Genomic DNA, 27,462 nt, shown 5'->3' on the forward strand with positions numbered 1-27,462 from the left:
CATGGTTTGTGGTGCCCCAAAACAATTACAATAGATCAAAACAATTATACCAAAGATCACTGATTACGGATCACCATAATAATAATGAAAAAGTTTGAAATATTGCAAGACTTATCAAAATGTGGCACAGAGACACAAAGTAAGCAAATGTTATTGGAAAAATGGTGCTGATAGACTTCCTTGATGCAGTTGCCACAAACCTTCAATTTGTAAAAATGCAGTATCTATGAAAAAGGATAAAGTAAAGCATAACAAAAGGTGTGCCTGTATTTCCCACAGTTCTGTCCTTATATTAGTTGTGCATAACAATGGCTACACAACAGTGGCATAATGATAACCCTGTCAATTAGTAAAATATCCATTATCTTGACATGAGAAACATGCTTTTGCCTAGCAGCGAGCATTGATTCCTTTTCCGGTCACTCATGAATCATAGTCTTATAAAACCCAGTCTAGAATTTTCAAGTTTTTGGTGAGTTGTCAAAGTATGCCTGTTCTCCTGAAATTTGAAATAGAGCATTTCACATTCCTTATTTATTTTGTAATTTATGGAAGAGTTCTGTGATGCTCATTATGCTTCACATTTGGAACTGAAATAGCTGTTACGTTTTGCCATTGTTTTGGCCCAGCCCTCCGTGCCTCTTCTTTCCCTGTTCCTGTTGTCCTGGGTCAGACTTCCTTGGTTTAGACTTCAAATTTCCTCTGATAGGCCTGGTTTAGCTTCTAGTAGTGTTCCCTTCAGCCTCTTGCCTACACTGCCGACAGAGTGATTTTTCTAAGATACAGATATGATCATGTCACTCCCTGCTTAGAAGTCCTCAGTGATTTTTCCCTTTCTCCTTCCAGCACATCATCTCTACTCCATAGCCTGAAGCCTTCATGAGATGGTTCTGCCTGCTTTTCCAGTCTCATCTTACTGGGCCATTCTCCCCTTCTGATTCTCTATTTCAACCACACTGCTCCCTAAATCCTACTATTGCTAAGTCTTAAATAACGGCTGTCTTTGACAGTTATCAGTGGAAAAAACAAAAACCTTCCTTTGCATGTTAACTTATTAGAGATATTTAAAGCTAAGTTAACAAAGCTCCATTATTGAGAGGCCATTCATTGATCTCATTTTACAAATTGGTTACTTATATTGCTTACTATGTGTAAATGAAATATACAGTGCATCAAATTTGGCATTTGCTCCCACTATCCTTTAAGATATTCTATAGAACAAAACATACAAATAAGCAAACTTGGCCCTAGTAGTTAATAAAATTCTTATTTAAGTATCCTAATATTTATAGTAAGGAATGATTTACTTTTTAAATATATAGCTTATTTTTATTTTATTTTCCTAATCAACATACTAGTTTTGTGAATTTGATTATGCAAATTATGTAACTTACTAAGACTGTTTTATAGAAAAATATTGGATATCACTGTCTTTTTTTTTTAAATGTTTTTATTTATTTTTGAGACAGAGAGAGACAGAGCATGAGCAGGGGAGGGGCAGAGAGAGAGGGGGACACAGAATCCGAAGCAGCTCCAGGCTCTGAGCTGTCAGCACAGAGCCTGACGCGGGGCTCGAACTCACAGACTGTGAGATCATGACCTGAGCCAAAGTCGGACGCTTAACCACTTAACAGACTGAGCCACCCAGGCGCCCCTGGATATCACTGTCTTATCTCTTTATCTAATTTTCTCTCTCCTTAGAATTGATAACTGTTAAATGGCTTTATTGATAGGATCAGTTAGTTGTTATTTTTTATTATTTGGAGATTCCACATATGAACTGAGCAATGTTCTTTGGGACCTTCTTTTATTGAGAAGGGGTAGAGGAAGCAAGAGGAAAATAAAATATTGAGTCTTTCCTGGATTGCTAGTACATCAAATATTTCCTTAGTACACTTAGTTTTTCTCTTTAACGTTAATTTCCTCTGCTTAGGTGAGTTGCTCCTAAAGCTGTTGAATTTCATTCAGCATATATCTGTAAAAGTCAAGAAGATAATGTCAGCCACAAAAGGTTGTTGTGAAAACAGCCTGTGTTAGGTATAACACACTTACTGTCACAGGATAGATTCTTAATAAGTGATAGCTACTATACTGAGAGACTTTGATATAAGGTGATTTAAGGGTAGAGAGTTCAGAGTCATTCAGAGTTTGAATCCCCACTTACCAGCTTTGTGGCTGTGGGCTTGGCACTTCAGTTTCCTCATTCACAAAGTGGGGTGTAAATACATACCTCATAGGAATGTTATATTAAGGTACTTAATACAGCACCAAGCCTATAGCAAGTACTCAATAAATGACTTGTTTTACTATGTTATCACAGGAATAGTCATTTCTTGAGCCACTCATCACATCATAGGTTTTGTACAAGACCCTACATGATCCTGTTTATGATTCTGAAAACAGATTCATATCCTACATCCATTAGAAAACTACTTTACAGAGGTGCCTGGGGGGCTCAGTCAGTTAAGCATCCGACTCTTGATTTCAGCTCAGTTCATAGTCCCATGGTTTGTGGGATCGAGCCCCGTGTCAGGCTCTGTGCTGACAGTGCAGAGCCTGCTTGGGATTCTGTCTCTCCCTCTCTCTGTCTCTGCCCCTTCCCTGCTCATGTGCTCTCTCTTTCTCTCTCTCTCAAGATAAATAAACATAAAAAAGAAGACTACTTTAGTTAGGCAATATGTTTAATGGGTTGGATTATATAGACTAATCCTAACTCAGAAATACTAATTAGTCTTCACTGAGCCTAAGTCTAGGCAATGAGGAAGTAAAATTTCTACTTGTCCCCATTAGAATGAGTCAGATGGCCCCACTTGTCTGTAAAAGAGTAGGGAAAGTGGGAGCGTGAATCCATGGTAATTGTAAATATTTCTGCTACATGTTATATGAGCTGATTCTGAAAAGGCAAATGGAGGTCAGTTTGGTGAATGAGGAAGGAGGAGAAGAAAAAAAGAAACTGAAAGACAAATTAAAGGAGCAATATTCCATAGTATATATACACCACATCTTCTTTATCCATTCATCAATCAACGGACACGTGGGCTTTTTCCATAATTTGACTATTGTAGATAATGTGCCATAAACATCAAGGTGTAGGTACCCCTTTGAATTAGTATTTTTGTATTCTCTGGGTAAATACATAGTGCAGTTGCTGGATCATAGGGTAGTTCTATTTTTAACTTAAAAAAATGTTCTTAATGTTTATTTTTGAGAGAAAGACAGAATGCAAATGGGGGAGGGGCAGAGAGAGGGAGACACAGAATCTGAAGCAGGCTCCAGGCTCTGAGCTGTCAGCACAGAGCCCCATGCGGGGCTTGAGCCCACAACCTGTGAGATCATGACCTGAGCTGAAGTCAGACGCTTAACTGACTGAGCCACCCAGGAGCCCCTTAACTTTTTGAGGAACCTCCATACTGTTTTGCAGAGTGGCTGCACCAGTTTGCAACAGTACAAGAGAGTTCCCCTTTCTCCACATCTCACCAACACCTATTGTTTCTTGTGTTGTTAATTGTAGCCATTCTAACAGGTATGAGGTGGTATCTCATTGTAGTTTTGGTCTGCATTTCCTTCATCTTGAGTGCTGTTGAGCATCTTTTCATGTGTCTGTTGGCCATCAGTATGTCTTCTTTGGAAAAATGCCTCTTCATGTCTTCTGCCCATTTTTAAATTGGATTATTCATTTTTTGGGTGCTGAGTTTTAGAAATTCTTTATATATTTTAGATACTAACCCTTTATCAGATATGTTGTTTGAAAATATTTTCTCCCATTTTGTAGCTTGCCTTTTAGTTTTGCTGTTTATTTTCTTCCCTGTGCATAAACTTTTTTTATTTTGATACAGTCCCAATAGCTTATTTTTGCTTTTGCGTCCCTTCCGGAGACGTATCTAGAAAGAAGTTGCTGCAGCTGATGTCAGAGAAGTTACTGCCTGTGTTCTCATCTAGGATTTTAATGGTTTCCTGTCTCACATTTAGGTCTTTAATCCATTTTGAATTTGTTTTTGTATATGGTGTAAGAAAGTGGTCCAGTTTCATTCTTTTGCATGTTGCTGTCCAATTTTCCCAGCACCATTTGTTGAAGGGACAGTCTTTTTCCCATTGGATATTCTTTCTTGCTTTGTTGAAGATTAATTGACCATATGGTTGTGGGTTCATTTCTGGGTTTTCTTGAAGTCTGGAATTGTGTCTCCTTCAGCTTTGTTTTTCAAGATTGCTTTGGCTATTTGGGGTCTTTTGTGGTTCCATACAAAATTTAGGATCATTTGTTCTAGCTCTGTGAAGAATGCTGTTGATGTTTTGATAGGGATTGCATAAATTTGTAGATTGCTTTGGGTAGTACAGACATTTTAACAATATTTGTTCTTCCTGTCCACAAGCATGGAATGTCTTTCCATTCCCTTGTGTCATCTTCAATTTCTTTCAGCAGTGTTTTGTAGTTTTCAGAGTAGAGGCTTTCACTTCTTTGATTAGGCTTATTCCTAGGTATCTTATTATTTTTGGTGCAATTGTAAATGGGATCGATCCCTTAATTTCTCTTTCTATTGCTTCATTATTGGTGTGTAGAAATGCAACAGATTTCTGTATGTTGATTTTCTGTCCTGCAACTTCTGAATTCGTTTTTCAGTTCTAGCAGTTTTTTTGGTGGAGTCTTTCAGGTTTTTTATATATAGTATCATGTTTTTTGCAAATAGTGAAGGTTTTACTTCTTCCCTGCTGATTTGGATGTCTTTTGTTTCTTTCTGTTGCGTGATTGCTGAGGCTAGGACTTCCAGTACTATGTTGAATAAAAGTGGTGAGAGCGCACATCCCTCTCTTGTTCCTGACCGTAGAGGAAAAGCTCTCAGTTTTTCCCCATTTGGGATGATATTAGCTGTGAGTTTTTCACATGTGACCTTTGTTATGTTAGCATTATCTTTTTAAATTCTGGCACACCCAAGGTATAGTCACAGTGCTTGAAAAGAAATGAACTCTAATAAAAGGTTTATCTTTTTGCCTGAACTTTTCAAGTTGCTGCATCAAAAGACAACAAAACCTTCAATGAATTGATGTGTGAAGTATCACATGCATGTTACCTATTGGAAATAATATTTGTGGAGCTCATAAAAATAAAGTTATCTAAATACAAAATGAAAAGAGCAGTTAACATGAATGGAGCGTGTTGTGCGAGGAGCTATGCCGGTTACTTTCTGTGCATTATCTCAGTGAAACCTCACAGTAACCCTGTGAGGAAGATACTGTTAATACCCCTGTTTCCAAACTCTGTCAGTTTATAGCATGATATGACTATTTTCATTGTATATTTAAAACAATTTGGTCCTAGAAAAGGTAAGTCAATGTTATATATTTTGTCTATTATCATACATCTATCATCAAATTAAAATCTCTGTTATAAGTGTTGATGATTTCTGCAATAAAATAATTTAAATACAGCCAGTGGGAATTGTGCTGCAATGTTAATTTTTCTGTTTTTAGGGTTTGGACAGAGGATCCAAAGGCCAAATTTCCACTTTTAGCAGTTTTGTTTCAACTGTTAACCAGAAGAAAGAAGCTGCTGAAAACAGAAGTTCACCTACACATCTTGTTTTCCCTAACATCAAGAATGGTAAATTAATAATAATTAAAAGTACACATAGTCTGTATATTTTGGTTGAAAGTATATTATCAAACTATGAAAGAGTCATCTGGTAGGTGAAGTTAATTAATACAGTATGAAAAAGAAATAAGCTGTATAAATATTTACAGAAAGAAGCAAAATTGTTATTTGTAGGTGATGGTTACATAGGGTAAGGTATGAATGACATATAAATCTCATGAATAATAACGTTTGGCTAGACAGCCAGACACAGAACAAATATACGAAAATTCACTAGATTTCCTTTATTTGAGGAATAATCAATTAGAAGACTGGATGGAAAACAATGAAATACTTAGAAATAAACCTAAAAGGAAACAAGCAAAACCTACATGAAGAAAAGTGTAATACTTTATCAAAAGACTAAAAGGTCGTGGGATGGAAAAATGTCATGAATATCGTAAAGATGTCAGGTATACCTGGTTTACTCTCTACATTTAACCAAATTTTGGGCAGTTCTTTGGGGGGGAACTTAAGAAAATGGTACCCTATGTGATCTAGAAGAGTCATTGTCCAAGAAAATGCAAGCAAAAACACTGAGGAAGCCCATTCCTCCAGAGGACACATATTATAAAGCTATTCTACTTGCATCAAAAGTAGCCAAATGGACAGTAAAAATGCAGTGTATAAGTGGTATTCAGCTATTCAAAAAATGGAATCAGGATGACTGGTTAACCTATCAAAAATAATAACTGAGATTTTTAAAACTAAAAAATACTAGAAGAAAAGGCAGGAGGTTGTTTCTATACGGTCTCCTGGCATGACAACAATGCCAAGAGCCATAAAACAAAAAATTGACAAGTTTGAGTACATAAGAAAATTTAAAACTTCCGTAGGAATTTTTAAAAGTCATAAAGTTAAAATATAAATGTCTATAAATGTCACAGTTGGTGAAAAACATATCCTTAATCATAAAGATTATGAATAAATCAATAAAAGGAATATTCCAATAAAAAAAAGGCGAGGGGTATGAGCAGACCAGTCAAAAGAGGAGATATGAGCAGTTAACACGCATGTGAAAGGATGCTCAGTCTCACTTGTATTTAAAGAAGTACAAATTATAACAAGAAGTTAACATTTTCCTCTTCAGTTGCAAAGAGTGAAAGGATTTATATCTGTGATGTTGTCTAGGGAGTGTGAAAATTGGCACTTTTATGAATGGATGGCTTGGAATACTATGCCTCTATTAAGAAAAATGTGATATGTATATAAAGTGTCTAGGAGAAAGAGCCACACAATACACTGTAAAATGAAAAACCCAAGTTACACATAATATGACTCCAATTTTCTAAGAATAGGTAAACCTTTTTTACTTCTTTGAGCATATGAAGAGGCATGGAAGGATGCCCACCAATCAGTTAATGGTTTTCTCAGAAAAGTAGAATTGGGTGTATATTATAAATATGCTTTATTTCTTTATACAACTCTGTATTGTTTTGTCACAGGAAACATCCATTACTTGCATAGTTTTGAGTTCCCCTGGCCTATAACAAAAGAAATCTGCAAAGGTTTAAATGTCCCTTGCATCCAAACAAAAGAAAACAAACCTAGAAATGTTTAAGGACACAGTTTTTGGTAAATTATTGTGTCCATCAGGTGCATGTGACATAAATTATTCTTTTTAAAAAATTTTTTAAAATGATTATTTATTTTTGAGAGAGAGAGAGAGAGAGAGCGCGCGCGTGCGCCAGGGAGGGGCAGAGAGGGAGAGAGGGAGACACAGAATCCAAAACAGGCTCCAGGCTCTGAGCTGTCAGCACAGAGCCCGACGTGGGGCTTGAACTCATGAACCATGAGATCATGACCTGAGCCAAAGTTGGACACTTAACCGACTGAGCCATCCAGGCACCCCTGGCATAAATTATTCTTACACAGATTTTTAGGTGACATTCCACACTAGTGCTCGACCTGTTGATTTACACTTTTACCTAATTTACACAATAATTTACACTTTTGCAGGTTAGTATTTACATTATCTGATTTATCAACCTTTGCCTTTGATAACTTCTTTTTTCCTTTATTTATATACTCAACAGTGTGCACACATACATAAATTCATATTCTGTCATCTCGGGCTTACTCCAAGGAGGCACTTGTGCCCTTTATGTCACAGTCCCCTAGCCCACAACAAAATAAAATAAACCTGTAGTTTGGTACCATTAAACAAACAAAGAAAACGAGCCTATTTGATGAGGGAGTGGAGTTGAGAGAAATGATATGTATATGAAACATGTTAACTGCATACCAGCTATAAATTTTATTTGTGTATTATTTGTGTATACATTATTTTATTTGAGCCTCACAACAGTCACATAAAATAGAATAGATATTAGAATCCCTGTTGTATTAGTTATCTATTGCTGTATAACAAATTACCATAAACCTAATTGTTTTAAACAACACCTATTTATTAGCTGATGGCTCTTTAAGTCAGAGGTCTTGGTGGGTGAGCAGGGTTTGCTACTCAGAGCCTCACAAGGTGTTGTTGGCTGGGCCAGACCCTGGGGAAGAATCCTTCAGGCACCTTCAGGCTGCTGGCAGAATTCGTTGTTTGCAGTTGTAAGGCCAACGTCCCGCCTCCGTGCTGGCCATAAGCCAGGGATGCTCTCAGCTTCTAGAGACCACTTGCACCCTCCACCTCCGCTCATAGACGCTGGAGTATCACAGCTTCCTGTTTTAAGGCTGGCAGCTGGCGCCCTTGGGTTGAATCCTCTTCCTGCTTCCAGTCTCTCTGACTTTATCTTTTGCAACCAGTGGGAGGAAACTCTCTGTCTCTAAAGGTCTCAGTCATTAGGTTTGCCTACCTGGATAATCTCCCTATTTTAAGGCCAACCAATTAGTAACCTTAAGTACTTATTTCTCTGCAGTCCCTTTTGTCATGTATTCCCGATGGAATATTAGAAAGCTGAGACTCATGGGGGCCATCTTAGTTTCTGTTTATAACACCATTTTATAAGTAAGGAAACAGGCTCAGAGAGGGTAAATGACTAGGCCGAGGTCACCGCTAAGCGTCAGAACCAAAATTCAGTCCACAATTTCTGACAACAAAACTCTTTATTCCTCTGACAGATAGAGGAAACTCCTGATTGACCTGTTTCTCTTGCCTGATTAATCATATCACATTAATCATACAACTCTTATTACATCATCTTCATATTCCCTAACGCTTCCAAAATTAAATTAAAAAAAATTTTTACCGTGACACTCAAGGATGTTCAAAATATGACAGCTTTTCGTCATTATGTCCCACTTTTCCCCTACATATAACTTAAATTTCAACTCTTCTCCTGGATGCCTCCTCACAGCTTACCTCAGAGGGGTTTTTTTGCCAGTTTGATCCCACTGCCTGGAATGCACTCTCCCCTCATCTCCACCTGACAGAGATCCCGTCCTTCCAAACTACTTCTTTACCAAACCTTTGCCGATTCTCTCCAACCAGATACAGTTCTTCCCTTCTTTGACGTTCCATTTGGGTTTTCTTTTGTTATTTCCTCTTATTAGTCTCCCAGTCTTACGAAATATCATTTGTATACTATAATCTCTTAGACTGTATGTTCCATGAGGGAATAAATACCTTTGTAATCCCCACAAGCCCTAGGCAGTTACCTTGTCCATTACACGTTCTTAGCAAGTAGAGTTGACTCTTAAACAACACAGGTTTGAACCATATAGATCCACTTATATGCAGATTTTTTTTTAATTTTTTTTTTTTTACGTTTATTTATTTTTGAGACAGAGAGAGACAGAGCATGAACGGGGGAGGGTCAGAGAGAGGGAGACAGGCTCCAGGCTCTGAGCTGTCAGCACAGAGCCCGACGCGGGGCTCGAACTCATGGACTGTGAGATCATGACCTGAGCCGAAGTCGGCCGCTTAACCGACTGAGCCACCCAGGCGCCCCCAGATTTTTAAAATAAATACAGTACAGCGAATATATTTTACTTATGATTTTTTTAACATTTTATTTTCTCTATCTTATTATTGTAAGAATACAGTATATAATACATCTGACATACAAAATATGTGTTAACCAACTGTTTATGTTATCAGTAAGGCTTCCAGTCGACAGTACACTATTAGTAGTTAAGTTTTGGGGGAGTCAAAAGTTATATATGGATTTTCAACTGAATGAGGGGTTGGTTGCCCCTAACCCCCCACATTGTTAAGTGGTCACCTGTATATACTACATAGAGTAAAACAAAAGAGAATTCAGAACAGAGGAAATGGCTGTCGGAGTGGATGTCCCCAAGCAGTAACAGCAGCAGCCACAGCAGCAACTTCATGTAGTGCTTACTGTGTGCCACTCACAGTTCTAAGCACTGTACATATGTATGAATTCCTTTAGTCCTTACAGCAGTCTGATGTTGGAATTCTTTTCAACCCATTTCAAGGCTAAGGAAACTTAAACCACAGAGACTTTTAAGTGACTTGCCCTGCTTGAATGTACATAGCTAATGAATGGCAGAAATAGAAAAAGGAAAAGGAAGCCAAAAGTAGTTTTTTGTAATGCCTTCATGGAAAGAAGAGTTAGTGAAAGAAAAGGAAGTGAGTCCTGAAAGAGGGAAAAAATCATGTTGCGCTGTGACTTAGAAATTAAGGGGGAAAAATTAAAGGAGAGGATATAGTCTATAGTGTCATTGCTAAGTGAGGATAAGATGAGTAAGCACTGAGACAAAGCCAAAGATTTGTTGGTTAATGTGTGCATGGGTGACTTAACAGAACAGTTTCAGTAGGATGGTGTGAGGACAGTGCAAATTGTAAAAGTTAAGGGGTGGACTAGTGGCGAGGATGTAAGGACAACGTAGACTGCCTTTAGAGTAGCTTGAACTGAAAGAAAAGCAGGATTTTGCAGGGTAGTGTTGTCAAGGGCAAGGATCTAATACAGAGGGAGACTAAAGTTTCAGTAGGAACATAGAATAATAAAATGAACTAGTAGACTAGAGAAGTGAGCGGTATGAGGATGGGATCAAGGAAAAATGCAAAGCGTAGGGGTTGAGACGTCAGCTCCAGTGAGGAGAGAAGAGCACCTCTTAACTCACACTGTGGAATTAGAAGGAAGAGAGGAAGTAGGAAGAGGAAATGGAAGTAGGAAACTCACTTCTCGCCTTGAGTTCACTTCTCTCTGTGGAGGGTCTATTAGTTTCCTCCTGCTGCTGTAACATAGAACATAAACGTGATAGCTTAAAACAACAGAACTTTATTCTCTCAAGGTCCTGGAAGCTAGAAGTCTAAAATCCAGGCATTGGGGGAATTGATTCCTTTTGAAGGTTCTGAGAGAGAATGTGTTCCATGCCTCTGTCCCGGCCTCTGGTGGTTACCAGCAATCCTTGGTGTCCCTTGGCTTGGAGATGCCTGTCTCCGATCTCTGCCTCTGTCTTCACATGGCATTATCTCGTGTATGCCTTTCTGTGTCCACATTTCCCTCTTCTTGTAAGGATGCCAGTCATTGAATTAGGGCCCACCCCAATCCAGTATGACCTCATCTTAATTTGATTACATCTACAGAGACCCTTTTTCCAGTCAAGGTTACATTCACAGGTCCTAGAGTTTAGGACTTCAGTATATCTTCAAACCTATCTATTTGAAAGACACAGTTCAGTCCACAACAGTGTCAAGAACCTTAAGAACATTGAAATGTCTGCTGTGGAGAATGACAGTCAAAAAGAAAGTCATGATTAGCTGTGACCTTCTTTGTTTGGACTGTTTGTTCAAATTCATTAGCCTTTGCTTCCACACTGATTCCTGTATTCCATTCTGTCCATACTAAAATCCTGATGTCTGAACCAACTTATTTGCCCACAACCTACCTGCCTCCTCCTTGGGTGGGTGCGTTGACTCTGAATATGGTCCATGTGTTTGAGCCCCCACTGCTTGTCTGAGGCCCTCTCATCTGTGCCAGTCGTGTGGAATCTGGGCTCAGCCCCAACCTGAACTTGGAGTATTTGTATGCACCACTCTAGAGGAAAAGACCTCTTAGCAGACTTCTTTTACCCTCTTGGAATTCCTAGTGCTGACTTCTCCTAGCTGTTCTGTCTGGATGCCGGCTGGATTCAGGCATGACCTGGAGTTCATATGTCAGGGATGCTGTAGACAGAATTACTTTCTTCAATGGGAAGTTAGACTAAGTCTGACAAATGTAAGCATGTTCATAATTCCTTGATCTTTTGGGAAGCCTCTTTTACTTGCCAGTAAGATGGTTTCCTCAAAGATGCATCATTCTTGGCAGTTATTACAATTTCCTCCCTCTGGTAGCAGGACCTGTGCTGGGTATTCTCTAACAGCTTGTCTCCCCATCTGATCTTCAAGTGGTATTAGAGAAGCTGCAAAAGCCCAGCGTGGGTTTACCTAACAGCTGAGGGATGCCTTTCCTCCCTGGAGATCACATGACTAGGTATGTGTGTCGAGTTGGCTGTCCTTTTGGAGATCAGGGAAGTGTAGGAGTTTTACCTACTACAACAGCTGCTAGGGATGATACATCTTCAGAGAAACAATATAAGTGGTAAGTAATGGTGGAGGGGGATTAGCACTACCTTCTCTCTTATTCTTTTGTATCTTCCTTTCTAAAGTGGTTATGTCCCCTTTCAGACTTACTTAAAACATCTTTAAACAGCACAGAAAGATTTAAAAGAAATGAAGCAGTATCCTCCCCGTATCTTTTAAAATGTCTTTGCACTTCCGGTAATTCAGAAAAGAGTAGACAGGAACCCTGACATTTCCCTCAGGGTCACTGTCCCTCTCCGGCTCAGTGCATTTGGTGAGTTTAATCTAGAAGAGCCCTGAGGTGACACTGTGAGCTCTGCAGTTTTAGGCGTAACTCCGGAGAAAGGCGTCCTGTGAGCTTTGCCCCTCTGACATAGCTCTGGGAAACACAGAGTGGTCCTCAGCTCAAATGGTGGGTGGAGCCGTGTGTGGCGGGGTCCTGCGACCTCTACACAGGTGAACAGGTGAAGCACCACAGAGTTTGCACGGTTTCTCCAACAGCGGCTTCAGAGGCCGACCGAGCCACAGCTGTTAAGGAGAAATCCAGCGCACGACTTGCCATCTGGGAGAGAGAAAAGGATCTGAAATAGCTGCTTTCGGAATCTTACCCTAGAAGTATCTCCAAAGCCTCAGATGACCCCGTTTCCAGGTTTCTGGGGAGAATGAACTGATTTTGGACTAAGTCTCCAAAATCTTTCCCTAGGTCAGAGTGCATACCTTGGACTTGACTTTTCCTAACTCTCCCTAGGGGAGAAGTACATCTATCGTGAACTCAGAGTGCCTTGCTGCATTTATTTGTTTATTCATCTGTCTCTTTACTAGTCTGTAGGCTCCTTAAGCCTCTATTTTGGAGAGGGAAAGGGCTATCTATCCTTTCTATTTTTTATACTGAAGGTAATTTTTTGAATACGTAGCAAGCACATTTGTGTGTTTCAAAAATCAGTACTATAAAAAATAAGTTAGGGGCGCCTGGGTGGCGCAGTCGGTTGAGCGTCCGACTTCAGCCAGGTCACGATCTCGCGGTCCGTGAGTTCGAGCCCCGCGTCAGGCTCTGGGCTGATGGCTCGAAGCCTGGAGCCTGTTTCCGATTCTGTGTCTCCCTCTCTCTCTGCCCCTCCCCCGTTCATGCTCTGTCTCTCTCTGTCCCAAAAATAAATAAAAAAACGTTGAAAAAAAAAAATAAGTTATGTTTTGGACGTCTCAGTTTTACATTCTTCCCTGCTGTCTGTTGTATTCTTTTCTGTGCTTCTTTATGGAAATGAAATCAAATACAAATACACATTTTCACTTCCTACCTTTTCTTAAAGAAAAAGTAACTGCATGTGCATTGTCTTGCACCTTATTTTTTTTTTAGTTCGTGTATCCTGTGTGTTTTTCTGTATCAGTACATAAAGAGCACCCTTATTCTTTTTTATGGTTTTCTTCCCCTGTATTGGACATACTATAGCTTATTTAATAAGATGATATTAAAAGAAATTTAATGAGTTGTGTCCATTCTTTTAGTGTAAACAATGTCACACTGAATGAATTTGTACGTGTCTTTTTGTTCATATGCCAGTGTTTCTAGGATTTTCCTAGAAGTGGGATTGTTGGGTCTGAGAGCAAATGCATCTACAATCTCCTTGAGTTTTTAATACATCTGTGCATCAGGATCCAGCCTCCACGGTACATGGTGTCTTTACTCAGTGCGGAAATACATGGGAGACCGTTTTTTTCTGGGTTTCTGGTCAGTTTTCCCTGTTGGAATGTCAGACTCATCCCTATAATGAATTTTCAAAGATATGTCCAGTAGCACATCAAAAGGACTTTTTAATATTTTTATAAGTAGACCCACAAGAGAACATTTCGCCTATGCTTTTGTTGCAGTTTTACAAACATAAACATCATTGAACTTAGTAAAAAGTACATCCCCAAAAACTAATGAATATATTGCAGTATATTTGGTTCTGGTGGCTAAAGTCCTATGAGTCAGAGGATTTTTTTCCCCCTCTCTCTTCCTTTCTCTCTCCCACCTTCCATTTTATTTTTTGCCAAATGTTCAGAAAAGTCACCCTATAGACAATGATGTAAACACCACCTGTTATGACTAATCCACTCTGGTCTCTTTCTGTTTCAGTTGCCTGCCACTACTAAAGTAATCAAAAGCAATAAAAGTACTGAATTGAGAGAGGGATCCTTCAAATTGTAGCTCATTTATCACTGCCTGGTATCCACACATTGTAAATTATGATAGTAAATAAGAATTGAATTTTTGAGTTAACTACTACCAGTAATTGTCATTGCGACCTTAGACATTACACGTAGCGCTCATGAGCCTTCTTTTACTCATTTATAGAGTGAGGAAATGGGGCGTTGTGTGTTGAAAATATCTTCTACCTCAAAGTTTTATGATTTAAAGGGTTAATTTTCTAACATATTGATTTTGTTCGATCCTTGCTGAGTTTTGTTTGACATTTCACAGTTTACCAGCCCCTACTTCCATGCACTTTAGGCTTTAGTTTTGCTACTTGTTTTCCTACATGGTAGAAGGTTTGGCATTATTGGACAGTGGAAAAAACATGGATGTTATGACTTATCAGGGTGTGTTTGAATCCTGGCTCTGTAACTTACCAGCTGTATGATCCTGGAAAAGTTATTTAACCTCTCTGTGCTTGTTTTTCCATCTATAAAATAGCGTAATAAAGAAACCACCTCATAAGTTTGTAAGGATTAATGAAAAAAAGCATTTAAAAGCATTCAGTTATGGGGCGCCTAGGTGGCTCAGTTGGTCAAGTGTCCAGTTTTGGCTCAGGTCATGATCTCGCAGTTCACGGGTTTGAGCCCCACATCAGGCTCTGTGCTGACAGCTCAGAGCTTGGAGCCTGCTTTGAATTCTGTGTCTCCCTCTCTCTCTGCCCCTCCCCCACTCACGCTCTGTCTCTGTCTCTCAAAAATGAATAAATGTTAAAAAAAATTTTTTTAAAGCATTCACTTCTGTGCCTTATGAAATTCAGTAAGTGTGAGTGATAATACGACAAGCAGTTACATTGGAGGGAAGGGATTACAATGGGCAGGCGTTTCCATTACTTATTTCATGAGTAACTGCACAAATTTTTTAAAATTTGAAACATCACACATATAGAAAAATGTTATCAACATTTGTGTATGGTTTTGATAATAATAAAAGGAAAGCACGCGAACTTAGCACTCAAATCAAGAAAAAGAACATTATGGGCCCTTTAAAAGCCCCATTGAGCCCACCCCAGTTGCATTGCCCTGCCTTTCTGTCCAGAGGTAACTACTATTCCCTTGATTTTTTTTATTTTTATTTATTTTTCTTAATGTTTATTTTTATTTTTGAGAGAGAGAGAGAGAGAGAGAGAGAGAGACAGAATCTGAAGCAGGGTCCAGGCTCTGAGCTGTCAGCACAGAGCCTGACATGGGGCTTGAACTCACAAACCCAGGCACCCTCCCTTGATTTAAAAAAAAAATAGTTTTGTTTTTATACATTCCTGTAAACAATATACTGCCTAAATTATATAATTATACAGACACTCTCTCTCTCTCTCTCTCTCTCTCTCTCACACACACACACACACACACACACACACACACACACACTGCTTAGTTCTGAAAAACTGAATAGCGAGCATAAACCTTGGATGTTTAAGGGACAATATTGCCACTATTAGGTGAAGATTCCCAGGAGATGATAGTCTGAACAGAGTCTCTGAATCAAATCTGGCTCCAACTTCCCCAAGAATTTATGAGTCCTTTCTGGGGAAGTCAGTGGGCTTCCAGGTCATGAGTGAGCCCTGGGAAACAAAAGAACCGTTGGCATATCTGACAGAGCTGTGATTTGGACTATGTAGTAAATGTCTGGCAGAAATATGGTCTCTCCAGCTGTCAGCAGTTCCCCAGGTTAAAGCAGTGAGGTGCACTGAGTGCCCTCAGCTGATCCAGATACCACAGCAAGAAATTTTATCTGGACCTAAGTACCTTTCTCTTTGGCTTCCTTCTTTTTCTGCTCATTTTCCTTCACGGGTTTCAGGAAGCTGTCTTGGCTCTTTGAGTGCTTAATATGCTCAATACTTAGATTCATTCTCTTGGCAAGAATCTTGCCTTTAGCTTGTTTGTTTACGACAGTGCCAACAGCAAGATGGGTAACACTGTAGACTTCCAGTTTTGCCCTGGTAACATTGGTGGGGAATTCCTTGTTGAGTAATGTCCATTCCCTTGATGTCAACAACACCACCTTTCTTGTAGATTCACATGTATGTGGCCAAAGGAACAACTCCATGTTTTCTAAAAGGCCTAGAGAACATATGGCAGGTGCCTCTCCCCATTCCCTTTGAGTTGGTCATTTTAGCGAATCACTAGAAGATGGCGGTTCCAGCCGAAAGGCTGGTGATAGGTTTTTTAATTTTTCCCCTCCCTGCATGATTTCTGGCTCTTCCAGGTTGCTTTTGTTTATTTGTTTTGGTTTCTACAATATTGGAATCCCTCGAAGGCTTGTTCACTGCTATGCTGGTGACTGATGCTGGCTGTAGTCTTGGACTTTAAATAGGTTCTAGATGGAACACCTGCACCTGGCCTTTTCGTGGACTGCTTGGCTTCCTCACGGCATGGTGACTGGACCCCAGGGTCAAGCACCCCAAAAAGAGACAACCAAGCAGAAGTTTTATTACCTTTCGTAACCTAGTCCTACAGCATCACTCTGTCACAGTTTTTCATTAGCAAGGATTAACTAAAGCTGGCCCGTATTCCAAGGGAGAAGAGTTAGACTCCATCTTTTCACGGGGGAAATATAAAAGGATTTATAGATGTATTTTTTTTATTTTTTTTTTAATTTAAATTCAAGTTAGTTAACATACATTGTAGTCTTGGCTTCGGGAGTAGAACCTGGTGATTCATCTCTTACCAGTAACACCTAGTGCTCATCCCCAAAAGTGCCCTCCTTAATGCCCATCACCCATTTAACCCATCCTCCCACGCACCTCCCCTTCAGCAACCCTCAGCTTGTTTGCCGTATTTAAGACTCTCTTATGCTTTGTCTCCCTTTCTGTTTTTCTCTTATTTTTCCTTCCCTTCCCCTATGTTCATCTATGTATTTTAAAATGACCACACCATGTGAGTGTAAAATCCTCAAAGAGGAGCCAGGTCTTTTGACTCTTGTTTTAGAACTTTTTCTTATACCCTGTTGTAGGACAGGAAATCATAACTAAAATCAGGTGTTTAGAAGACATATGCATGTTACGTTTCCATGCTGCTTCAGTTTCTGTCATAATGTCATCGTATAGTTCACTCTATTAATAGAGAATTTTTTTCAACTTTTTTTTTTTTTAATTTTTTTTTTCAACGTTTATTTATTTTTGGGACAGAGAGAGACAGAGCATGAACAGGGGAGGGGCAGAGAGAGAGGGAGACACAGAATCGGAAACAGGCTCCAGGCTCTGAGCCATCATCAGCCCAGAGCCCGACGCGGGGCTCGAACTCACGGACCGCGAGATCGTGACCTGGCTGAACTAGGACGCTTAACCGACTGCGCCACCCAGGCACCCCTTTTTCAACTTTTTTGATAGGTTTGTAAGTTCTATACCTTTTGTTCTTAAGTAGTTGTAGAGATGGACATTAGAAATGATTAAACTAGTGGTTTTCAAACTTATTTTTATTTTTTATTTTCATAGAAAACACTTTTTTGAAAACTAAAATTTTTCTTGGGGCATCATTATATTAAAAGCAGAGAAAAGCGAAGCTGCTCTGAGCAAACATATCCACCAGCACCAGTCCCATGAGGTGGTCCTTGAAGTTCTTTGGAACCTTGGGAATAACTAACTTAGGTTATCTCTTTCATATTATCATTATTATTTCTTAGGTTTATTTATTTTTGAGAGAGAGAGAGAGAGACAGACAGACAGACAGACAGACAGTGTGAGCAGGAAAGGAGCAAAGAGAGGAGACACAGAATCTGAAGCAGGCTCCAGGCTCTGAGATGTCAGCACAGAGCCCGACACGAGTCTTGAACCCACAGACTGTGAGATCACGACCTGAGCCGAAGTTGGATGCTCAACTGACTGAGTAACCCAGGCGCCCCCCCGCCATCTCTTTCATATTATAGTGTCAAAAGTGTGGTCTAAGGAGTTTCAGTGACATGTCTAAGATCATAGAAGTGAGCCAACAATGGGACCAAGTCCTTACTTTTTTATTATTACTTGAGTGTAAATTATTTGGGATGACACTTAGAGAATGGCATTTTGCAACACTGTGTCACCAGCAGCAAACCTTTTAAACTAGTGTTTCCTTTCCATCAGTAGAGGGATAAGAAACAGGCCCAGGTTCTCCTCCTGAACGCCCAGCCTCCACAGAGACTCGTGTTTACCTCTGATGCTGCCATTGCCATCTGTGCTGGATGGCCAGGAACAATCTTCAGTGTCCTAATCATGTGGCCAATTTAAAATGTCAGTCTTAATTTTGGTGGCTCCACTTGTGGAAAACCACATATTACTAGTTTCCAACCAGAGTCAGCTTATGATCGCTTCTTGAAAACAGTGAGTGAGCTGGCAAAATTTGGCTGATAATCTCCCACCCTTATACATAGTTGTATTATGATCTTCATTCCCCCCCCCCCAATATACTTCCAGCCCCCACCAGAACCCTTCATCTTTTTGCACTGGCTTCAAGTGTTTCGCTTAATGTTTCTAAGCAACCAACTAAAATTGGCAGCACTATATTAAAAGCTAGGGAAGACGATTACTGCTTATCAATTTAGCACAAATTGTTCCCAAGTATTGGCTGAATGAAACCAAAATGACAGGTTTTCACTGATAAACATATTTTGGCTTTTTTCAGCATATTACAGTATTCTATATTGCAGAAAAGCCTGCATGTGATGGAACAAAGAATTGTTCTATTTATAATATCAGTTTGAGATTTAATTAATCTCTCATCACCACATTTATTGATTTTCTCTCTTGAATTAGACTTTAATAACCATCTGTGGGAACAGACTGAAAGCCTGTCTCTGGAAACAATGCCTTGATATTTAGGGACATGAGAGCAGCTGTGAGCTGTTGTTCTTCCTTTCTTAATAGTTGAAAGTCACATCCTGTAGTTTGGCTTTCATTCACTAATGTGAGCAAATGATCTGCCTTTCTTTCTGACTCAAGTTCCATTTACATAGTACGTTAACATTCTGTGTTACTCTTCTGTCCAAGTTACCTTCTGACCTAAAAATAAGTCCCATCTGGGCCTCTGGATCTAATCTCACCCTATAATCCTCTCGGTCTCAGCATTACTATTTCTCTTATATAAGAATCTTCCCACTCTCAGGCTTTGCCAAAATCCAGCTCTCTTACTAACTAGACTTTTTCACTCTTCTTCCACCTCAGCATGGTATTAATAAAAATGAGTGGGTATAAAAATGTATATATACGCTTTGTGAGTGAATAAGTTAATTTATATTTGAATGAGTCTGTGTGTATCTAATAGTGGGTGTTTATAGCCCAGGTTGGGAAAGGTGTGTGGGAAGGGATAGGAAAGGGTGAGCCTGGTGAAGAGGAAGAGAAACTGTAGAGGAGCCTCAAGACAACAGTAACAAGACCGGTGTTGGAGAGAGGAGACTATCATCTGTTTCTTTGCTGCTGAGATGCCCATTTCTTTCTTATGGTTATAGGTTTCCAAACACAACAAGATACCATTTGTAGAGATACCTAATATTACTTGCTAATAAATTGAACCACAGTCCAATATATGCCTAAAGTAAAAATTGCTAGAAATTGGGTATTTCCATATTGAATAAAGTGTATAAAAATCAGTTCTGGAACTGAATGAAAGAAATTTAATCATCTCTCTTGTACTGTCAGCATCACTGGTCTTTCCTAGTACCCACTGAACAATGTTTCTCTGTGTGATCCTCGGACCGGCGGCATCAGCATCATCTGGTAACATGTTAGAAATACAGATTCTTGGGCCCCACCCCAGACCTACTCAATCGCAAACCTTGGGGAAGGAGCTAGTAACCTGTGTTTTAACAAGCTCTCCAGGTGATTCTGATACACAGTAAAATTTGAAAATCATTGCTGTTAATTATAAGAAATTGGCATGTCTGAAGTATCCTCTAATATGAAAGATATTTTACTTTAAAATACACCCTGACACTAATGAAATTTATCCTAGTTTATTGAAGTTAGTCATAGATGCAAGGACAGATACTAGACTGGGGGAGTGGATAAGGAAGGAAAGACCTTATAGCTATGTTACTACTGTGATGATTGATACAGCTATGTTTGCTTAGTTGAAGATATATCCTGATTACATAAGAGTAGAATTAAATTCTATATGTGTACATTTCATTATTGTAGAATTTAGGATATGAAAAATATTGATTTACTCTATTGGTTTGGAAGTATTAATAATTCATAAAGTAAAATAACCAAAATAAAATGTTTAGTAGATGGGCTCGAAAGCAGAATGGAGGAGACAGGAATAAATTAGCTGGAACATAGAACAATGGAAGTTACCCCCTCTGAGCAATAGGCAGAAAATAGACTAGAAGGAAAACATGAATTATCTCAGAGACCTGTGGGACTGTAACAAAAGAGGTTACTTTCTTGTCATTGGTGTCTTAGGAGGACAGGAGAAAGAGGGTAGGCTGAAAAAGTACTTGGAAATGACTGAAAGCTTCTTATATTTGGGAAGAGACATAAACAGGTTCAAGAAACTGTGAACCGCATACAGGACAAACCCAAAGAAATCTACGTCAAGACATTCGATAATCACATCTCTGAAAACTAAAGGCCTCTGAAAAGCAGCCAAACACAGCACCTTACCTATAGGGTAAGATCACTATAAACAGAAAACAGTGAAGGGAAGTAAAAGGTACCATTTCTATACTTCACTCCAACTGGTAAAATGGTAACACCAGTAGACTATGATAAGTTGTGTGTATATAATATCTAGAGCAACCTTTCAGAAACACTACAGATGAATCAAAATGGAATTCTAAAAAATGTTCAAAATAACCCACAAGAAGGTAGGAAAAAAATAAAACAAATAGAAAACAAAAAAATAAAACAACAGACTTAAGCCCTGATGGATCAATAATTACATTGATTGTAAATGGTCTAAAATACATCAGAAAAAAGAGATTGGCAGAGTAGATTAAAAATCTGACCTGACTGTATGTCATCTGTAAGAAATTCAATTCAAATATAACAATACAGGCAGGATAAACGTAAAAGGATGGGAAAAGATACACAGTCGTGGCTGTATTAATATCAGATAATCTAAGTAGACCTAGAACAAAGAAAATCCTGGAGAGAGAGAGAAATATTATATGATGATAAAATCAGAATTATAAGGAAAGAATTAGAAATATATTTTTTTTAATTTTAGAAATAAACCAGAGGGAACACAAAAGCAAACATACATACCAGATAATGCCCTAAGAGAACTAGAAGATGAAAGGGAGGAAATGTTTAAAATTTAAAAAGAAATGAAGAAATCGATAAAAAATGTGACAGAAATTAACTAAAATTGAAACAGGCAGAGGCTCACATCTGGGTAATTGGAGAAAGGAGGGGCTTGGTAAGACTCTGTCACTCAACTGATTCATGATTTCAAAGCTATTTGTCTTCTAATAATTCATTAAGCCATGCGTTCCTTTTGTGAGATTCTTCTGTATTTGTTTTGTTTTGCAATTAAAAGATTATGAAATGCAACAAAAAAAGCAAACAGTGAGCTGGCAAATATTTGCAAAAGAAAAAGGAAAATATGGAAAAGTGTCATGCAAATAGGTTTTTTTTTAAAAAAAAAACTAAAACTACAGTCAATAATTACAGAGGATGTAAATAAATGGTTTGCATATATTCAAGAAGGTAATAAACATTAAAAACATGGAGTCTCACTGAAATACTCCCCGAAACACAACTTTCTGGAAGGGAGCAAGGAAAGAAACTTTAAATTGAGTAGATTCTATCTGTAGATAACTTTTAATTAAGGTACGGCCTAATATTTGTTGTGAGTGAAGTTGGGGTTAGAGGGGACTGGTGGCAATAGAGCCTACAGTAGGCGCCCTTTAACTGTGGTGGGTTTTCTGTTATGTGATCCCAAGGCAAATGTATTACTAAATAATTCATTTGTTTTCTGTTCACGTTGAGGTAGCCTGGCATTTTATAATTTGGAAAAGTTTTACCGTTAATTACATTGAATGCTTTTTCTATACTTCACAGTGAGAGACCTACCACCAATTTGCCTTGATGTTAGACAAAAACAGCGTATCTCTACAGAAGCATCATCATCTGAAATGAAGGCCCCAGTTCTTCCAGAACCTGTTCTTCCTAACCAGCCCAAGACCATGAAAGACTTTCAGTAAGTTTCAGCTCACTGTTATATGTAGACATATGGATATCTGCGTGCTAGTTCTTTCCATATTTTAATATTTTTATGTGAGAAATTGGACTCATGGCTGTTTGTAAGGCATTGGTCAAGGGAAGACACAAAAGTTGAAGGTGAAAACAAATGTATAAATAACAGGGAAGGGGTAGACAATGTGGCAGCAACACTAAATAACAGAATACAGTAGAAACACTAAATAACAGAATATGAGTTAAAATAGACAAAAAGGAGATGAAGGTGGTGATAAAATAATGAAATGTTGCCTTTTTAAAAAAATAGTATTTCATCTACTGTGTAACATATAAACTCTAAAACCTATGTCACTACTGAAGAAAGTCCAAATGGATACTTGAAGGGCTGAGTGATAATGGGAAAGTAGAGACAGAGAATGTAAACAAATCTTTCAAGAAGCTTAGCTGTGAAGTGGAGGAAAGGAAGTGTTAATTGTAAGGAGCATGTCAAGAATGACCTTTTTCAAAAGCATGTAGATGGGAAAGCTGAATTGATATCATGAGCTAATTAAGAATTATAGATTCATAAACTATATTTACATTAACTGGAACATACTGAACGGCTTCAGTATTTCAAGTTACATGCTTGGTGACATTTGTAAAGAAGAAATGCTGTTTTATCCGGGTAGTATTTCTGTCATAATTGATGTATGTTTTCATTTTAGGGAAGATACAGAAAAAGCTAAGTCGTCAGGAGATTGGAAAGCAGTACATGATTTTTATCTGACAACATTTGATTCTTTCCCAGAACTAAATGCTGCATTTAAGGTAATTACACATAAAACACATTTTTCAATTTTAGTTTTCTTTTTTTTTCTGTTCTTTTTTTTTCTTTTATTACTTTTTTAATGTTTTTATTTATTTTCGAGAGACAGAGAAACAGAGCATGAGCAGGGGAGGGGCAGAGAGAGAGGGAGAAACAGAATGCAAAGCAGGCTCCAGGCTCCGAGCTGTCAGCACAGAGCCTGATGTGGGGCTTGAACTCACGAATTGCAAGATCATGACCTGAGCCCTTCAGATGCTTAACTAACTGAGCCACCCAGATGCTCCTCGTTTTCAATTTTCCAAAGAAGATACGATAGTTCAGCTCTTTCCCTACCCAGTATTGACTTAAGCAGCTGTTTAAAGAAACATTTATAGGTATTAATTTCTGAAATTATGCATATCACAAATATTACTTAACTGATATCTTAAAGGTTGTTTGTATTTGTACTAATGCTGATGTTTCACACCACTCTTTCAGTTTTAAAAAGGAAAGTGACTAAAATAATTCTCATACATTCATCTTTATTTTTAGCAACTTGGCCCTGAAAGTTCTTTTTCAACATCCTACCAAGAAATTATGAAGTAATGGTTAGGGCTCAGATATTACTAAGAACAGTCCTTAAATGTTGTATATACACTAAACTTATTAATTGAATTTGCAGAAAGATGCCACCACCTCATTTAATACCATTGAAGACTCTGGGATTAATGCTAAGTTTGTGAATGCTGTATATGATGCCTTACTTAATACTGTAAGTATTGTTTGTGAACAGATGCAAATAGCATAACTCTCTATCTCTTCTGTGTTTCAAAAGCAGCCACAGAAATATTGTAATAATCACTTTGTAACATAATTATATTAGAAATTCTGATATAATTTTACAGTAAATTTAGTTGGAATTCTCAGAAAATTAGATTTTTTTATTAAAGAATTAAGCAGAAGGTACTTCTGTGTCTAGTTCATCTAAGGCTTGCTGAAATAAAATCACGCTTCACTTAGTCAGCAAAAGAAGATAAATTATTTGATTGTACTGGCATTGCATTGAATTTACAGTGGTTCTCAAACTTTACTATGTATGGCAATCACAGGAAGGGCTTTTTAAAATACAAAGTTTCAGATTCAGTAGGTCTGGGTAGAGCTCAAGCATTTGTGTTTCTAACAAATTCCCAGGATATATTGATGCTCCTGATCCAGGGACCACATTTTGAGAACCACAGTACAATAGATGAATTTGTGAAGAATTGACATTTTTTAAATCCGTAAGCATGATATATCCCTCCAATGACTTGGATCTTCTTTAGTTTTTCTTGGTGATTCCTTGTAGTTTTCTGGATAAAGGTCTTACCTGTATATTGTTACATTTATTTCTAGTACTTGATTTTTTTCTGATGCTATTGTAATTTGCTATTAATATATTCTAATTACTAGTATATAGAAATACTTTCATATATTTATCTTTATTTACTTACCATGCCAAATTCACTCACTAATTCTAATAGTGAGTGCATCAGTAGATTTATTTGGATTTCTGTATGGACAGTCCTGTCATTTGTGAAAAAGGAGACTTTGACCTCTTTAGTCCTTTTATCTTGCACTGGCTAAGACCTCTTGTACACTTTCAAATAAAAGAAGTAATAGATATCTGAGTACTTTACTATTTAATATATATAAAAAGGTACATAATAATAGTTGTCATGAGAGAAATGTAAATAACATTACATATTTGTTCAAAATGAGTAAAAAGTTTTTTAAGCACCTTACCATGAATTGACAATATTGTGGAGCAGATGGAACTTTCATACCTTGATGAGGGACGGATAAACTAGTACCACCACTTTGGAAAATTGCTTGGCATTATTTACTAACTCTTAAGCATATACATATATACTGTGACCCAAAAAGTTCCACTCCTAGGACATTTGTCTGACCTTTTTTGACTTGGAATATTGCCAATGTTTTATAGACACTAAAAAATTAAATCTACAACACAAGGGGAAAACTCTCTAAAATGGAAATACTATTTTTTTTAGTATTTGAATTATTAAACTATATAGGAATTTTTTTTATGCCTTTTCCAAATCCAACAAGGAAAAAAAGTCTTTTTGTTAATGTTTTATTTTTTTGAGAGAGAGAGAGAGAGAGAGAGAGAGAGAGAGAGAGAGAGAGCATGAGCAGGAGAGGGGCAGAGAGAGAGGGAGACACAGAATCTGAAGCAGGCTCCAGGCTCCGAGCTGTCAGCACAGAGCCCGATCGGGGGCTCCCACTCACAAACCATGAGATCATGACCTGAGCCGAAGTTGGACGCTCAACTGACTGAGCCACCCAGGTGCCCCTGAAAAAAAGTCTTATTTTTTTATTGAACATAATTTCATTGCACTTAATAGGATTGTGGGTTTAACTGCTAATTATAACTTGGTTCTGGTGGTATTCATATATTTAAATATATGCAGCCATTTTATACTGTTAAACATGCTACTCTTGGACTTGTGCTCGTGATTTTATCCTGTTAATACAGGGAGAGTGAAATTGTTTTTCAGTCATACAAAACTGATGTTGGTCATCAGAGGGCCACCGTATGTGTTTGTGCAGTTCGTGGTGCATAACCCATCCCGGGGAGCATTCTCATTGTAATCTTATGTCATTGGTGCTCTAGCCCTCTCAGATGTGAAAGTGATACCACCATAAGTGGCAGTTCTGGGTCCTCAAGTCAGATTTTAACTATCGAAACAGATCTGTCACTATAATTAACATATAAAAGTCACCTAAGTAGTTAATCCTAATTATTTTATGATTTTCTTTTGCCTACAGCCTCAAGACATTCAGAAGACGGTATTAAAGGGAATCATTAACAGCCTATTACGAGAATGGAAAGGGTAATTATAACTAACATTTAGCTAATTGATACAGATAATTTCTACATCCCATACGTCTTTAATATATATGTGTGTAGTTTACTCTCAGAAAAAAATTTTAGTTGTTATAAAAACATAGATCAGAAAGAAATTATAAACTGTTTATGACAAAGCTTTCTAACTTGAGATTTGTGACTTCTCAAGAAGGTCCATAGGTGAGCTTCAGAGGATCTGTGAGTCCTTTAAAATTGCATATAGGGGCACCTGGGTGCCTCAGTCAGTTGCGCATCCAACTTCAGCCCAGGTCATGATCTTGCGGTTCGTGAGTTCGAGCCCCGCTTTGGGCTCTGTGATGACAGCTCAAGAGCCTGAAGCCTGCTTCAGATTCTGTGTCTCCCTCTCTGCCCCTTGCCCACTTGCACTCTATCTCTCTCTCAAAAATAAATAAACATTAAAAAAATTACATATAAAATTTGTTATGTACAGATATGTGTGTGGAACAAAAACGGGATGGGTAGTTACATTGTAATCTAGAATTAAATAACGTGGACATTAAATTTAGCTTTGGACTTCTTGGTAACTAGAGCAAAATTGTTCTTCTGTCTAATATAAGGAAATATAAGTTTGGCTACTGAAGTATTTTTTTCTTAGAACTAAATCTTGAATCGTTATATAAGGAATGATGGGCCATGTGATTGATAATGTTGAAACTGGATATGTATAACACAACAATATACTTTGAAAAGTCCGTATTATTTAAAATGATATTATTTAAGTAGGATATAATGTAAATAATAGCTTCTTTTGAAGCCAAAGAAATACCATTAAATTATAATCCGAATGTTTATAATTAAGCCCCATTTAAAAATATCAAAATTATTAAATGTTAAATGTGCTCCGTATTTTTAAGTAACATTGCTCTGATTTTCAAAGAAATTCATGGTTATTACAGAAAATTTAGAGAAAGCACTACTAGTACTATTTAAAAGCATAAAAATGTTGAGGCGCCTGGGTGGCTCGTCGGGTAAGCGTCAGATTTTGGATCAGGGCATGATCTCACAGTTCATGTGTTCGAGCCCCACATCGGGCTCTGTGCTGACAGCTCAGAGCCTGGAGCCTGCTTTGAATTCTGTGTCTCCCTCTCTCTCTGCCCCTCCCGCACTCACACTCTGTTTCTACGCTGTCAAAAAATAAAACATGAAAACATTTTTTTAAAGTATAACATGTTAACATTTTGCCATCTTTTTTCCTAGTCACCTCTTTTAAACAATTGACATCACACTGTGTAGTTTCATGTGATTTTTAACTTAACAGTATTTCTCCTAATTTATCATTCCAGTAATAAGTTTGCATTT

General features: G+C 38.0%; 1 protein-coding gene across 7 annotated transcripts in view; it reads left to right on the forward strand.

Annotated features, from left to right (window-relative positions):
- The window catches only part of HECTD2 (HECT domain E3 ubiquitin protein ligase 2), a 78,025-nt gene that overhangs the window by 13,686 nt on the left and 36,877 nt on the right, over positions 1 to 27,462 (forward strand). For all 7 annotated transcript variants that reach the window (XM_045040403.1, XM_045040404.1, XM_023240718.2 and 4 more), the window contains exons 2-6: positions 5,467 to 5,596; positions 22,313 to 22,451; positions 23,155 to 23,257; positions 23,917 to 24,006; positions 26,064 to 26,128. In XM_045040403.1, coding sequence (XP_044896338.1) covers positions 5,467 to 5,596; positions 22,313 to 22,451; positions 23,155 to 23,257; positions 23,917 to 24,006; positions 26,064 to 26,128 — 527 coding nt within the window. The remainder of the gene's footprint in view (positions 1 to 5,466; positions 5,597 to 22,312; positions 22,452 to 23,154; positions 23,258 to 23,916; positions 24,007 to 26,063; positions 26,129 to 27,462) is intronic.

Source organism: Felis catus, chromosome D2, assembly GCF_018350175.1.
Source record: "Felis catus isolate Fca126 chromosome D2, F.catus_Fca126_mat1.0, whole genome shotgun sequence".
Lineage (NCBI taxonomy): Eukaryota > Metazoa > Chordata > Mammalia > Carnivora > Felidae > Felis > Felis catus.